Source organism: Ursus maritimus, unplaced genomic scaffold (genome assembly GCF_017311325.1).
Source record: "Ursus maritimus isolate PB19 unplaced genomic scaffold, ASM1731132v1 scaffold_3, whole genome shotgun sequence".
Taxonomy (NCBI): Eukaryota; Metazoa; Chordata; class Mammalia; order Carnivora; family Ursidae; genus Ursus; species Ursus maritimus.
Window position 1 is genome coordinate 32738652 of NW_024425563.1, and position 15884 is coordinate 32754535.

Here is a 15884-nt window from a genome sequence, read left to right on the forward strand (position 1 = left end):
GTGTCCTCCTCAAACGGGAGATCAAAATAAAACTCTTAATAATAAATATATACACAGAACATATTTTCTCTTTACTTTGGTAAATAGAGTGAATGTTTTTGGATTTCTTTATTAATTATTTGGATATACTTTTTCTTAGAAAGTTTAAAATGTAGCTGCCATAGGGGAAAGGGGCAAAGAAAGACACTCAATAGTGTAATCCTATTGTCTTTTCACTCACAGGAGACATTCAGTTACTTAACAAAGAATTTCAGATTTTTTTCAACAGATTCAATTTGACATCCATTTTCTGCTGACAGACTCAGTGTGGAGCCCTGAGATGGGTACTGGGAAGCCGCAGTCCTGGGGCCACCAGGGTGCCACTGTCCTACTTTGAAGGACTCAAACATGCAATAGGAAGGAAAGTGGGGGGAGAAGCATGGGGATAGAGAAGCAGACTACTGAGAGGGCTTCGATATATGCCAAAATAGAGATAAAAATACAATGTGGTGGAAGCGAAGAGATGACCAGTTCCTATGAGGGTGGCTGGCAAAGGCTCACAGAAGCCCCCATGTCTCAGGTGAGCCCTGGGAGATGGCTGCAGTTCTGTCAGGCAAGCTCCGGTGCAGTAGGACTTACGACATGCTTTGTGCCTAGTGTGGAGCGCGTACTTCCTAAGTATTTGTTGAATGGCCTTTCTAAGGGAGCACAATATCTGAGGATGATTCTATAACTAGAACGATGGAGGGGTTTACCCAAGATAGTTTGGTGAATTGGTGGTTATTAACTATCTTAGACAAACAATTTTTCTCCCTACAAAAAAGCGTGGTGCTCAGGATCAGGTGAGGAAGAGATCTGTTGACCTAACCAAAATCATTGGTGGTGAAATCCAATGAATGCGATTCCATTTCCTTGATATATTTTGGTATACCCCTTTCCAGCTATGTATTACTACTGCTGATCATAGGGAAAGGCCAACAGTGAGCCATGATTGATGGAACATTTCAATTGTTCTTCTGAGAGATTAATGGTGCCTTGTAAAATGCCCTATTAAGTCTGTTCCTTACTTCTGGCATTTGTTTTTGAGAACAAATGCATAATTACCAGGGAGGAAGTCTCAGAGAAACTACTTTCAGGATTAAAGAGGCATTTCTCCCACTAGCCTACAACTCAGGTTTTTCTCAATTGTTTTCTGTTTTCACAGTGTATTACTGTAATGGCACAAATGTCTGGAAATCAAACAGGCAAATTGAGAACCTGAAATGAAACTGTTAAATTCAAAGTGCCTGTCAGGACCTGCTTTATTCTTTCACATTTACTCCTCCCCACATATCCAGGCAGGATCAGCCACACCCTAGGCTCTTCCCTGGGTAATCAGGGTGCTTTAAAGACTCACGTGATTCAGCACAAGCCCTCATTGCAGCTTGTTTGGTTCTGGGCATGTGTTGTACTTCTAATCATGGAGACCACACCCCCAACTTTGTACCCCGGTTCTGGTCTTTGAGACTTGATCCTCCCTGGCTTGTTGGGAACTCACCCAGCATCCAGATTTCTTGAGGTCTGAGGTTTTACGTTAGTCTTCACATTGGTCCTTCCCCCTCCTTCCCCAGCCTACCTGCCAAAATTTAGAGTCTGACCTTAGAGCTACAAGCCTGTCACTCCCAACTCAGAGGACTTCTGGAATCCCCCTTGCCACATGCTGCCCACCTACTCTAAGAACACAGCCATCTCTTCCTGCACTATGGTGATAGTGCCGTCTGCTTGGATTATGACCTGTTGCTGGAGAGAGAGAGGCACTGGAGTGCGGTGGTTAAGAACCTGGGCTCTAGGGTCTCACTGTCTAGGTTCAAACTCTGACTAAGCTACTTCTTACCTCTGTAATTCTGAGTAAATGGCTAAGCCTGAGTTTCCTTATCTGCAAAGTGAATGGGAGGAATCTGTGCCACCGAGCTAGCCTATAGGAATGTTGGAGGAAGCATCCCATAACCTGTTCCACTCTCGCCTGCACATCCGGCACGCTTTGGTTGGCCCCATTGCTTGAAGTTAGCCCTTTTTATTAGCGAAGGCCGTATCTCATGAGTTGACTTCCTGGCCTAGTAATGCCTCTGTGCGATGCTGTGACCTATAAAGGGACACATGCCTTAGCTGGGCACAGAAGGCCCTGCTGATCTGGGTACTACTTGTGTCCATTGCTCTGGCCACACTGTGTCATCAGACATGGCAGCCTTGTGCAAAGAAATGGATGTGGGGATCCTGGAGTTGGCATGTGCAAAGCTCAGTCCAGCACAGAGTGGGTGGCAGGACAGGGAGAAGGGGTCTTGTGGTTCTCTTTATCTCTGTTTCTTTTTTCTCTCAATCTACTTTCTCACTACTTGGGTCCAGATATCAGCATCTTTTCCAGTTACTCATTGTAAGTGAGAAAATGTGATTGTGTTTGATACCTGCAACAAATAGGAGGTGATCCGGTGCAGTCTTTAGACACAATTTATCCTTTTTACATAGATTCTATTAATGCCCATTGGTATGGTAATGTCTTTGCTGGGCTCAGGAATTGAAAATTGAATTCAATTTTTAAAAACTTCACTTTTAAATTGTTATAAGATAGAATATTAAGCACATACGCACAGTATCAAAATTTACTTAAGCCTCCTCCAAATTAAAAATGCCCGGCTCTTAATTACCTAAACAGCTGACAATGACTAAAGGGGAAGCTTGGTTGTGCCTTTAGGAATATGTGTTTCCCCTGCCATGAAATAATGACCAACAAGGAGACATCTTTTCAAGGTTTAGTAAAGGAAACAAGATGTATTTTATATCTGAAACATCAACATGTTCCCATGAGAGGCAGGAAATATGTATTCCTTGCAGGTGTAAATCTGTTCTACCAATTAATTCCCCTGGTAGTTGCACAGTACATGGATCATGCAGATTTCCTTTAAGACAAAATTAAAAACACTTCCCCCGCCCTAAACAATAGTTCATGTGAAAGCATGCCATTTTATGTTTCCTGGACTAACTGAAAAATAGTTAAAACTATTTTAAACAATTTAATCTTTGATGGAGGAGCTGACAAAATATGTGATAGAAGGATGTCAGTTTCATTAACCCTGTGTTGCAGGGAAAGAAACTAAGGTTTGAGGGTGGAGTAGATTGGCACTTAAGAGCTCCTCCTTCAAGTTATAGTGCAGCTTGATGGCTGTGATGAAGGGCAGGAGGGGGTCATGCGGGAGAGCACAGAGGAAAGAAAGGCATGCCATGATTGGCATGTGGAAATTTTGCCCATTCTGTTAAAAATTAGTGTGTGTGGGGATTTTGAATGTATTCCAGGTGATAGGAATCATCCATAAGTCATGGCCAATCCATCTGTGACCATATAATTTTTCTTCCAAGCTAGGACACTTCTGAATATGGAAGGGGCACTATTAATAGTTACTCAGGGCTGATCAATATTAACTTGTCTGTATGCAACAACCTAGACCATATGGCTGCCCCACTCCTAGGTCTCGCTGCAATGTTAAGCCTAAGTGGTCTCAAGGGATGGAGAACCATTGAGCAAAGTTGATTTGGGAGCCCTGCATGGTGTTTCAAAACTCTCTGGCAGGGTTTGAACTGGCCTGACCTTCAGATATTCTTCTGGCAGGGAGAATATCTGGAATTATATAGTGTTACTGTATAGTCCTCTATTTTCTTAGGACAGAACCATCCAGAGTATATGTCTTTAAGCCAACCTTTCTAAACCTGACTTCACAATATAATTATATAGGGAACTTAGAAAAATACAGATCCTTAGGCTCCAGCCCTAGATATTCTAATTTAATAGATCTGTAGTAAGCTCAAGCCACCTGTCTTTTCAAAAATACCTCTGGTGATTCTGATGCCTAGCCACATTTGAAAGCCCTCTTGGGTTTGTAAAGAGGCAATAGGGTTTTTAAAGAGCTGCAAATTTCACATTTTCAATATGAATATTAGAAGTTGAGAGCCAATACAAGAAGAGAGAACATGAAAGAAGAACAGAAATATTTTCCGTAATTTAATTACATTTTGTGTGGGACCAGAAGAGAGACAAATTGTTCAAAAATACATATGTTCCTTATTTTGCTTATGCCTTGTTTACTGGCTCAGGAACAATTTACAGGAAGAGTATAGATGAGTCATTTTTTTGAACTAAGCCCTGAAGGTTATAAAGTTTTAACAGACAGTAGAATTTGGTAAAGGAATTCCAGCAAAAGTTTGCAAAGGAAACTATATAAACAGAGGCAAGGAGATAGCTGTAAACTCGGTGTGAGTAGTGTATATATAGTTCTATATGGTAGCCACTGGCATAGTGCATAATAATTATTTATTGAAATGTGGATGGCTTTTGGAGGGAATGCTATTATATGAGAATGACTCTCATTCCTTTCTTTATAGTTAGAGAAATTGAAGCATAGAAACAAAATAACTTGCTTGCCCAAAATTTTTTTTAGGGCTAGTGTTTATTAGCTTTTATTAGCCAAACAAGTTCGATCCCTATTTATAAGCCTAATTCTCAGGGATTACTGAGGGAAAGAAATCTGTTAGTCTTGACTTTCTTTATCCTTCCTTGGTGTCCAGTCCCACACTAACGGGACTAGATGCTTTCTAGTTGAAAGAGATCATGAAAGCAATAGGCCATTACGTTGAAACCAAAACTGATCTGATTACTATGTGTATGCCTTTCCATGACTGTTAAAGAAGAAGAGTTTTGTGTCTGTGTATATTTAAGAATGATTACATTCAAGTTTTAGAGAAGAAAATTACAAAAGTTGCAAAAATATTTTTTCTTATCTTGGCACAATACTCTTTCCACTCTATCAGGGTATATGTCAGGCATTGGTCTAGCTGCTGAGGGTTTCTTTTTTTAGCAACTTCTTTTAAAAGAAGTATAGTATGCAAATCTTTTTCTCCATGGCCTTAGGGTACTGTAAAGGAGATAATATACAAGGTCCAGAGTGTGGAAGAAGAAAGGATATGTGTTTCTTGGCATAAACCATCTTTGTACGAAAACAGCAGCCTTGCCCTTTCCCCACACAAACCAAGCCAGGAGGATCATGAAAAGGCCCAGAACCCCACAGGTCAGTGCACACAGCCCCATTCTTATAGGGGCTAATTCTCTGTGGGCATTTCATCATAGAGAACTTATGTTGAAAAGTAGGGCAAACTAAAAAGCAGTTTCATTCAAAATATGAAAATGTCTGTTATTTTATGGACTTGAGTGGGCAGGAGACATAAGCAGGTGGTTTTTCAAATTACTGGACTTTCCAGATGCTGCTTACTCTTGCAGCTGTTCTTACTTTAAGCCCTTTTAAAATGTAGCCAGCACTGCTATTAATTGGAAGAATAAGCCACATCATGAGCTTTTTCATAATTCAAAGATATTTGGTGTATCTCATCTTAAATTTTAATAAATATTATGAAATTTTATTCAACTAAAACCAAATTATTTTTTGACAACGGGAGATGGAGAAGAAAAAGAGACTATTTTTAATAATCATTTAAAATGTATATCATTGTTGGCTGAATTTGAAATTGTTTTCAAATGCTTAAGAATAAATAAGATCCCCCATTTAGTATTGCTCAGTTAGGTGAGAATAATTTCCCACCAAAAATGACCATAATGCTCCTTTACAAGCTGGAGATTCTGAATTCCATGCACAATCTCATATGTGGCAGAATATCAGTCACCATCGTGTGGAGCTATCTCCTAAACAAATAAACAAAACCAATACCAATTCCAACAGAAGAGAGTATTAACAGGGTGCTGAGTGCTTTGAGACAATCTGATCTTTTAAATTTTATGCTTTGATTATATGTATATAAAATAAATATAGAATTTGAAATTACCATTATATTGAGATTAATCAACAATCACTCTAGAATGCTTTCCAGTTGAAAGGGTTAGGGAGGCACGGGGACATTATTTTGGAAATTGAAACAAATCTGGTTACCATGTTATGACTTTTTTTGACTGCTAAAGAAAATTTGTGTCTGAGCATATTTAAGAATTATTACATTCAAGTTTTAAGATAGAAAGTTACAAATGTGTATTTTTATTTTCCAACAAAAGTCTTCTCTCAGATGTTCTGATTTTTCTCAGCACTAATCTCAGAATCATCTCAATTCATTTCTCCCCTCACAGCAATAGTCTATCATAATCACATAATCTTGCCTCTTCTTCCCTTATTTCAAAATATCTGTTTGGACAGTAACCATTTGAAAACATGGATAAAATTTTAAACTTCTATAGCCCTTAAATTTCTCTTAAGGAATTGGAAGTTAGGCCGGTAACCATTACATTCTCTTCCAATTCTCAGATTCTGTCATTTTATGCTTACCTGATTTTATCCTCAGTGCCTCTGCATACTGTCCTTCTCATTTCATGTCTAGACCATGATGCAATTAAATCTTAACTGTTCTCTGCTCAACCAGACTACCTTTCATTACATCCTATAACTTAACCAGTCATCTTCGAGAAAGCCCATCCTCATCATGTCATACTCAAACATGAAGTCTTGTTGACATGATCAAGTCCAAACTTATCATGAGTGCTGGATAAAGTACTCTGCCATCTGGCCATGATCAGTCTGTTCATTTTTATGACCTACCACTCTGCCACATGAACTCTCTAATTCCAATCAAAATGGGCTACTAAACCTTCCATCACGCCTTGTATGAGACATTCCCATCTCCTTATCTGGCTTATTTAGAATGCGCTCCTGTGTTTTTCTCAGCTATTTGCATTCTGTTTGTCTTTCATGATCCAACTCAGATTGCACTCCTCATGCCCTTCTCTATTAAACTATTTGTAATCCATCTTCCTTCCCTTACCCTTTTATCCTGTCCAGTAGGGTGTCCCTAACACTTAAATATCAATATCATTCACTTTTTAAAAAACCTTATTGAAGAATAATTGACAAATATAATTGTATGTATTCAAAGTGTACAATGTGATGATCTGATATACATCTACATTGTTTGATTACCAAGATCAACATAATTAATACCATTAATTTTTTTAAAAACTTTTTTTTTAAAGATTTTATTTATTTATTTGACAGAGAGAGACAGCCAGTGAGAGAGGGAACACAAGCAGGGAGAGTGGGAAAGGAAGAAGCAGGCTCCTAGTGGAGAAGCCTGATTTGGGGCTCCATCCCAGAACGCTGGGATCACGCCCTGAGCCGAAGGCAGACGCTTAATGACTGCGCCACCCAGGCGCCCCTAAAACCCTTATTATTCAGTATTCAGTGCTGCTTACTTTTGATTTATTATAATATATATTTGATCTATTTCCAAAATGATAATGAGAAGGTTTACAGTAGAGACCACATAAAACAGCATGTCAGTTAAAAAAGAAAGTGAAAATACAAAACCAAAAGTGGGAGGGAGGAGTAACCTGTATTAACGAAACTTAAAATCTAGCTATATATTTTCTGGTAGTCAAAGCAAAAAATGACCCATTATTTACCATTTGGCAGTGGCTTACTATTGTGATATGGTGTGGTGTATTTTTTAAAACTTTTTATCTATATGCAACTTGTCTCTCTAACTCTAATCCTTGTGATTGCTAGGACTTATTTTAGAAATTATCCTTTGTAGTATGTGGCACAGTGTGTAATCTAGCATATGATGAGTTTAGTAAATTAATTGATTGGTGGCTAATATATCAGAACCATAAATTTGAAGCTGTTTTATTTATATAGAAATTCCAAATAAGTACATAGTAAACATACAAATGAAAATGTGAACATAAAAAGAAGACATAGAAATCTCAGAGGGAGAATGAAGGGTCTGAAGTTGTGATCACTTTAATCAGAGGATATATTTTAAAAAGAATTCATAGCCTACTATTTTGGGATAAATGTCTATACAGATGTAATATAGTACAGCAAACCTTTATTAAGATAAGAAACCGATTTTATTGGACCTAATTGTATGGACTAATTTGCTGACTTTTCTTTCCCTCCCTAAGTAGCTGTTTTATGAGACTGAAAGAATACTGTGCAGATACACCATGCTGTTCCTCACACTGTACATCAGGGTTTCATTTCTTCTCCAACTAAAGTTATTTTTCTAAACTTGGTATAAGAGCCTTTTTAAAATGTAGGGAACTAGTCTGGCGCTGTCCAAAAGCAATTTCCGTGATGATGGAAATGTTCTATACCTGTGCTGTCCACTTCGGGAGCCAGTAACTTCATGTGTTGAGAACTCAGAATGTGGCTAGTGTCGACTGAGGAATTGAATTTTAAATTACATTTAGTGTTAATTACTTGAAATTTAAATTGAAAGAGCCACAGGTGGGTCGTGATACAGAATTGGCAGAGGCAGCTTTTACAGAGCTGCTTGCCTTTAAACAGAATTTTCCATACCTGATTTGGTACCTTGACCACTCTTCCTTTATTATCACATGAAGTTCTAGGCTACCATGCATTAACAGTAAATCTTTGGAGGTTTTTGTTATTTTAAGAAGTCTGTGTTGTCAAAAGTAAAATATAGGGAAATTTATTATTTACTGCCATGTAATGTAAACATGGAGAGGATCATCCCTGTTTCTGTCATTATGTTTGTTCTTGGACCCAAAGAAAAGCTCTTCTAAAATAGGAGTCTCCATAGGGTCTAGGCCACCCTTCCTGGGCTACTGGAAGATGGCACTCTTGGGGCAGAATTTGCAGTTGTAGCCTGGGTGTGTCTCTGTAGGGCATTCTCCTAAGTCCTCTCTCAACTGGGCATCTGAGTAAGTGGGCCTACCAAATTCTTCTCAAGGTGGGTTTTTCTGTCTGACTGTCTTATTTTACTCAGGAGCAAATGGAGGTGTTTGCTTTCTCTAGGCCAGCAGGAGCTTGCTCTAACTCTTCCTTTTAATTTTTTTTTAATATGATGATCCCTACACTTGCTCTTTGAAATGCTATTCTGTTAACTGCTATTTCCCCTAAGCCTGTTATGCCTTTTTTCCATCTGCGTTGAAGTCTCTTTTCCCAGTGGAGCCTTTCTTTCTCAGCTTAGTCATGCTATGTGTGGAGACCCACATCCACACTGCTGGCCTCTCTGACTCATCCTGGGAGGTTTACTTGCTCCAGGAACCCCACTCGCACTGTGGTGGAACAACAGGGAGGCTCCAATGAAGCCAGCCCTTTCTGAAATCTGCCTCTTTTCCTGGCATCTTTTCTTCTTGTCTAAAGCTACATGAGAAGGGGAAAAAGCAAAAATGTCCACCCCCCCTTTAAGGCAATGATTTTAGTAAGGAGTTTCTAGCAACTCTAATTTCTAGTTTATGAGCTACTTTTGTTATTGCTGCTGCTTTTAAATATTCCATAATCTGGCTAGTAGAAAAACCCACTAATGCTCCAATTTTCCTTTTTCCTCCACCAGTAAGCCAAGAGAGTCAATTCTGACAGTTACATTTTCCTTCCAGTTACAGGTTAAATTGTTTCCCTTTTTGAAATATATTATTCATAAATGTGAACAGTCTCTGAACTGTAGCTCCTCCCATCCACAGATAGGACACTGGGTAGGTGGAAATTGCTCATCTGCCCCATTGGCTGTTCTGGAGTTGTACAGAGCTAGGTCTTTACACTGTAATCTTCCAGGCCAGGATTTTCCTTGGCCCTCCCTACCCCTCAAAGAAAACCCTCTGCCAAGAATGGCTCAGGCCCATGATTTCCCAATCCAGATGGGTTCAGACAATAAATTTTTCTGCCTTGATTTGCTAAAAGGGTCAAAGTTGAATAATATAATGTTAATCAAAAACTGATCACTGACTCAAATCTAAGTTTGGCCAGTAACTCATTCAATTGACTTATTTTTTTTTAAATCACTAAACACATTCTGAAAGTATAAAAAGGATCTCCAACCTAAGCGTCCCATTAACTCAGGGAAGCCTGACCCAGGCAGTCACTAAAGAAGCAACTTTATATACCTAACTAGAGGTGTCTATGGGAGAAATCAAGAGGCGCACATTATTTTTGGTTGTGTAAATTAGCTTGGTTTTGCACGAGTACCACTTTTTTCTAGTTAAAATACGCTTTCTCTCCATATATATATATACACATATATACATATATGTGTATATATTTATATATGATATAGTATATACATTTATAATATATATTATATGTATTCTTTGTTCTTAGTCTGAATCATTTTACCTACCTTATTATTTTTAAGAAAATAGCTTCAGGTTATCTTGATTTGAGCTGGGAGAACCTGCCCACTCTGTATTCCTGTTCTTATCTTGGTACAAGACCTTACACAATGACCTTACTGCTTTAATTCTATGTGCAGCAGGGGACCACCCTTCACTAGACTTTAAGCCTGGGCATAGACAAGTGGGTGACCTGCAAGACAACCATCTCACTCTCCCAAGCAGTGTGGGTCAATCTGTTGCAGAGATCCGGAGGTTCATTTGCCAGGAGAGAAGTGCAAGTATTTGAAACTCAAGATAGCTAAATTCCATCTGAACTAACCAGCAGGAGGTGGGGAGGGGATATGTGACATTTTTGATGACTGCGGGAGCTCCCACATTATCAAGCCCAGAAAATCTTTGTGTGGCAAAGATACAGAAGGATGCACAGACTGCTTGCCAGAGGAGAGCTGTCCCAACCCTGACAGCATGCCTGGGGCAGGGGGCATGGTGGGGGGGCGTCCTTTACAGGCTGGCCGCCTCACCTTACCTTGACCACATCGTCGTTGAGATGCTTGGGGTCGCGGTTAACCAGGTCGATTTCCTTGGTGTGCGCGTCGTACACTTGCTTCTCGTTCATCTCTTCTGCCATGGCCTTGTTGTTGGGCTTGTAGATGTTGCCCTGTTCCCGGATGGGAACAGTGTAGAGATGTCCCTGCGCAGGGCAGACGGCCAGGAAGGGGAGGGTGGCCGGAGAGATGGGAAGAAAATTTCAAAAAGAAAAACAAGCGATCAGAAGTCAGCCTGGCGGCGGGGCAAACCTCGAGGCTCAAAATCGAACTAACCGCTTCAGCAGCGGTGGCTCCGCGCACAGTAAACTCCTTGGCGCCGCAAGCTTTTTAAGAGGATCGAGGAGAGGACACCACACCCCTCCGTACCAGGCTTGGAGCTCCGGTCTCCCCCGCCCGCCGCCAGGGGTCAGGGCAAACCCCGCGGCGCGGTCCGCCCAGGCCCCCGCCCGGTGCACGCCCAGCCCACCGTACCCCGCGGAGACCCCAGCAGGGGAGGGGACCTGATTTCCAACTTCTGTCCAACGACTCTCTCTGCTACGCTACCCTCGCTCCGAAAGTTTCACCTGCTTCATTTTCCCGTTCTCCTGACCCCCGTTCCTTCTCTCAATAAGCTCTCTCAATAATCTCAATAAGCAGATCCAGTTGGAACCCCTGACCCATGGAGTGTCCCCATGGTTGTTGTGTTCTGTTGGCATCTCCCTCGCACCTGTTCGCGTCCCCCTCCCTCCCACAGCCCTCTTTGTCCCTCCATTGCTCTCCCAACCCCCGTGGTGGTCACAGTGCCGAAAGCCCCCATCTCTGGACCAAACCATGTGTCAACCCCCCTAAACTCCTTAGAATAAGGATATCTCACCTGCACAGCACCCTCGACCCACCCTCAGGTCACTCCTAGGCTGCCGGCCGGTGGCTGAGCGGCGGCCGCGTTTGGAAAAACGAGGTTTCCCCACCCGGGCGGAGCCCGAGCTCAGGAGGGTGGTTGGAAGGGGTGGTGGTAGTTGGGGGGAGGAGAGGTCCATCCCTCTCCAAACACCCCCGCCAGGCGCCAAGATGCAGGAAGAGTTTTTGAGGTGGCCCAGGAGCTTTGGAAAGTGCAAACATAACGCTCTCCGCCCCGGCCAACCCGTCCAGGCGCCTGGCGGGGAGTCGCGGGGACTGTCCCCAGGATTGCGGGTGAGTGACTTCCCACCCTGCGTTCCAGCCCGCCGCCTCCCAGCGGGCCGGGGCTGGACCGTGGGAGTCCCAAAATGAAGCATCAAGCAGCACCCCGGACCCACCTAGAAATGCGTCCTCAGTCCTAATTTCAGGACCCCGGCCCCCCTTTTCTGCCTCCCTCTAGTTTAGGGGCGCCCAGACCCCTTTCTACATAGGAAAATAGAAAACATTCCTGCCTCCTCTTCACCTCCCCGCCCAGGCCCATTCCACAGAGGTGCCAGCGCGAGAGGAGTGTTCCGAGTCGAGAGAGGGCTGGGGCAGGGAAAGCAGTCGGAATATTTGGAGTGGGAGATAGCAGAAGGAGGCACTCCTTGCGCTCCCCAGGGCCCGCGCGCACGCACCCAAGCCTACCTCGGAGTCTACGTATTTGCCCCCAGACATGCTGGCCCGTGGCTGGATGAAGGCTCTGAGATTTCCCTGGGCTGTTATTTAAGGGAACTGAGGAAGGAAGATCTTGTATTGTATGGGGGAGAAAAAGGCGCTGGCGGGGGGCGGTGGCTGGGAGGGAGCCTCCTGGCCGCCCGCCAAGGGTTTGTTCTGCAGCGGTTGGCCAGGACTTGCGCTGCGCCGGGTCTAGGCACATCCCCAAGGTTCTGGCAGGAGAGGGCGGGGAGCGCCCGCAGGGAGCAAAGAGCAACGGGAAAGCGTTTCACCGGCGCTGGGTTGCTTGGGCAAATATTTTAAACCTGGGGCAAGATTTTCCCAGTTATGAACCACTCAGAGGCGTCTTGCTGAGAGCGAATGTTTTCGCAGTGCATCATGCTCAAAGGGGTGGGGAGTGAAGGAAACCGGCGCGCAAGCAGAGATGCCCAGTATGGGCACCCGAGCTTCAGAAAGAATTCAGCTCTGTTCTAAGCCGTTTCTTCTCATCGCCCACGTTCCATCGCTGCCCAAGACACAACTATCTCCCAGTTCCACAGAGGAAGGGATGAAAAATGCCCAGAACCTTTAGGTGCATTTCACATTTAAACACAGGAAGGAATTTGTGTGGGTTCGTATGTGTCCACCGTGCTTTTGGTGACACTCCTTTACATCTAGTTGGTGGGGATGGAAACTGGGAGAAGCAGCCATGAAGAATTTAACATTTCCCAACTAGTTCTAAAATTCTCCACAATGCTTTGAAATAAATGAAAATGTTAAACTTTACTGATCTTTTTGGAAAAAAAGGAAATTCATGCCAAAACGTCGTGCCATATTTACAAAATATGTAAAATATTTACAATTGTAGAAATATTTAATTGGAGCTTCGAGTTTATCATAGAGGAGTTTTTTTTTTTTCCTAATGTACTTGCCTGTGAGTTGAGGAGACCTGGTTTTTCTACTAATTGATTAGAAGTTTAAAAAATTATTTTTTAAAAAGATTTTATTTATTTATTTGACAGAGATAGAGACAGCCAGCGAGAGAGGGAACACAAGCAGGGGGAGTGGGGGAGGAAGAAGTAGGCTCATAGCAGAGGAGCCTGATGTGGGGCTCGATCCCACAACGCCGGGATCACGCCCTGAGCCGAAGGCAGACGCTTAACCGCTGTGCCACCCAGGCTCCCCAAAACATGCGGAGGGCCCTAACTGTTCACGATCTTTAAGTCCTTGGGGGAGATCCAGACAGAACGATTCTTTTTTTGGAAAAGCAGGGAAACCTTTACCAGAAGTAGGGTTCGAACCCACGAGGATATAAATCCATTGGATCTTAAGTCCAGCGCCTTAACCACTCGGCCATTCTGGTACCCTTCTAAAAAATTATTAACAATTAAAATATTTTATCTATTCCTAAATTTGGGGATGCTTTTTTTTATTATAAAGCAACACAAGTTGAATTAAACAATAAGCAGTAATTTTACATTTGGGCTATAATAAGCCAAGAAATTCACTGTCCAGAAAGGACATTTTACCTAAGGTTCTGTATGCAATCAAAAGTAAAATTATGACTTGAAATAAAAAAAAAACTGAGAATATACATGAAGGGGCATAGGTTACATTAAAAAATACTGGCAGTCTGACATGGGGTTTGGGGCACAAAAGGAGGAGGAGAAGGTGGAATAGAGGATGGAACCCATGGAGCTGATTATCTAGTTAGAGAGAAGATATGAAAATATAAAAGAGAGCTATAAAGGACAGGCTGTTGTTTATAGTAAAAAAACAATACAGTTTTTTAAAAAGATCAGTTTCAATTTTATGGCAGGGAAAATGTCACATATGTTGGCAATAATTATGCCGGCTAGTCATTATTAGAATACTAAAGATCTTCTAAAAATTGGGTTTTAAATTTTTATTTCTGCCAAAACCCATTTCTAAATTTTTTGAACAAATTGTGTGTTAACATACACGATATGCTAGGAAAGAGTGTTGTCCTGACCATGTGTTGTATGGTGCCCAGTCTACCTCTAATGATTGATGTTTATCTAACTCTTCCTTCATAAATTGGTTGCAAAGTAGTTGTGGTTATGGTCTATGGAAATATGTGGAAACCATTTCCCATCTATTGTTATTCAGTCTTCAGCTGTGATGAGTAATCTTGACTGTGAAAAAAGTCAACAGGAACGGGGAGAGTGTGTGTCCTGCATTCCAGCAAGGAATGGACTTTCTGGGGAGGCCTGTGAGTGAATGCTTAACTAGCACTCAACCGAGGGAAGTCCATGGCAAAGCCAAATCAACCCCAGCACACGGAATCACAATGATCAGTGAAGCGTTGTCAATGCCAAAATGAATTCCTAATGAGAGGAAAAACCACAAACTCTTCATTAACCTGCCTCAACAAGAAACTAGAACCAAAAAGAAACAGATTGTATTCTGGTTTTAATAGCTGAATTGAAGAATTGGCTCCAACTTCACGAGAAATAAAAATGAAGAACATTGTTAGCATAGGTGTAAGATTTGAAATGAACAGATGATGTAAAAAACAAAATATTTTTTCTTTGATACCCCCACAGATAACTATAGGGTTGGAGGCAAGTTAATAAATTTCTCCAAATCATTTACTAAAAAATGAGTAAATGGCAACTTATTTGCCTTCTATTTTTTTTTTTTTTAAAAGAAGCAGCCTTAAAGGTCAGCTCAGGCATTATATGTCACTAAAAATATAGAACTAAAAGGGACACCATTCCTCCAAATCGGTCGCCTTAGAGATGTGGAAGTTGAAGTCTAAATACACAAAAAATGATTTGTTCTTAATAAGTTTTGTGGGGTAAAGAAACATTTTAAAGTTGATAAATAAGTAGAGCACCTATTAACAATTTCTGGGATATAGGATTCTTAAGTAATCTGGTGAGGATCTACTCATGGTAAAATTGTGAAGTTAGTTGCCTTTTGTGTTCTCCTATTTTCTCACCCCCCCCCCAACCCCCAATCTCTCTGGTCCCCACCACCCTGGATCCTCTTATGCTAAACTGGCTTCATCTGATTTCCACTCTAGGGTTAGGAGTCTAAGGTTTGACTGCTTACAACGATATCAGTGGTTTTAAGGAGCAGGCAGCGTTCCAACATTTATCAAAACTCAGAAGCCTAAGATTGCCCAAATATGACTTTGTCAGTGAGTTCAGAAAAGAGATTATTATAGTTTGGATTGTAATAGTGGTTATCACTAGGTGTGATATAAAAAGAATAATAACCAGTGTGGCAGAGCTACCCAGCAGTCATTCCCAATTTGGGTCACAGCTCTGGAGCTGGGCCTTGGAGTCCTGCTGGCCAGTTGCTGGCTCATTGGGATGTTAGGGGCCTTTAGGAGAAGGTCAGAAGGTAAAGGGGGAACATTCCAGAGGGTGACTATTTACATGTATAAATATCAATATTTTTACAAGCTATGTGTTCAACTGAATATTTATCCTGTTTTTCAACATCACCATCTCACACACCTTCCACTGAATTCCATTTAGGCCTTCCCATACCTGCTTTACCTTCTTCCATACCTTCCATTTTATATATGGAAAGGAACAGCTTTCTAGATGAAGATCTGCCTCCTCATCTGATCCCTTTCCATCCCTCTTCTGGCT

At 41.7% G+C, this 15884-nt stretch overlaps 1 protein-coding gene and 1 non-coding gene across 3 annotated transcripts in view; both read right to left on the bottom strand.

Annotated features, from left to right (window-relative positions):
• The window catches only part of CAV1 (caveolin 1), a 34714-nt gene extending 22345 nt beyond the window's left edge, over positions 1–12369 (bottom strand). The window contains exons 1-2 of one of the 2 annotated variants that reach the window (XM_008705783.2): positions 12250–12369; positions 10665–10829 (exon numbers count right to left, since the gene is read on the bottom strand). In XM_008705783.2, coding sequence (XP_008704005.1) covers positions 10665–10829; positions 12250–12279 — 195 coding nt within the window. In that variant the 5' untranslated portion in view covers positions 12280–12369. Of the gene's footprint in view, positions 1–10664; positions 10830–11539; positions 11735–12249 lie in introns of those variants that run through there. The other variant, XM_008705784.2, reaches the window with a different exon arrangement.
• Positions 12370–13538: 1169 nt separating this feature from the next.
• Positions 13539–13621, bottom strand: TRNAL-UAA. The gene has a single exon. It is a non-coding gene; the product is annotated as a tRNA-Leu (tRNA).
• Between the last annotated feature and the right edge of the window lie 2263 nt (positions 13622–15884).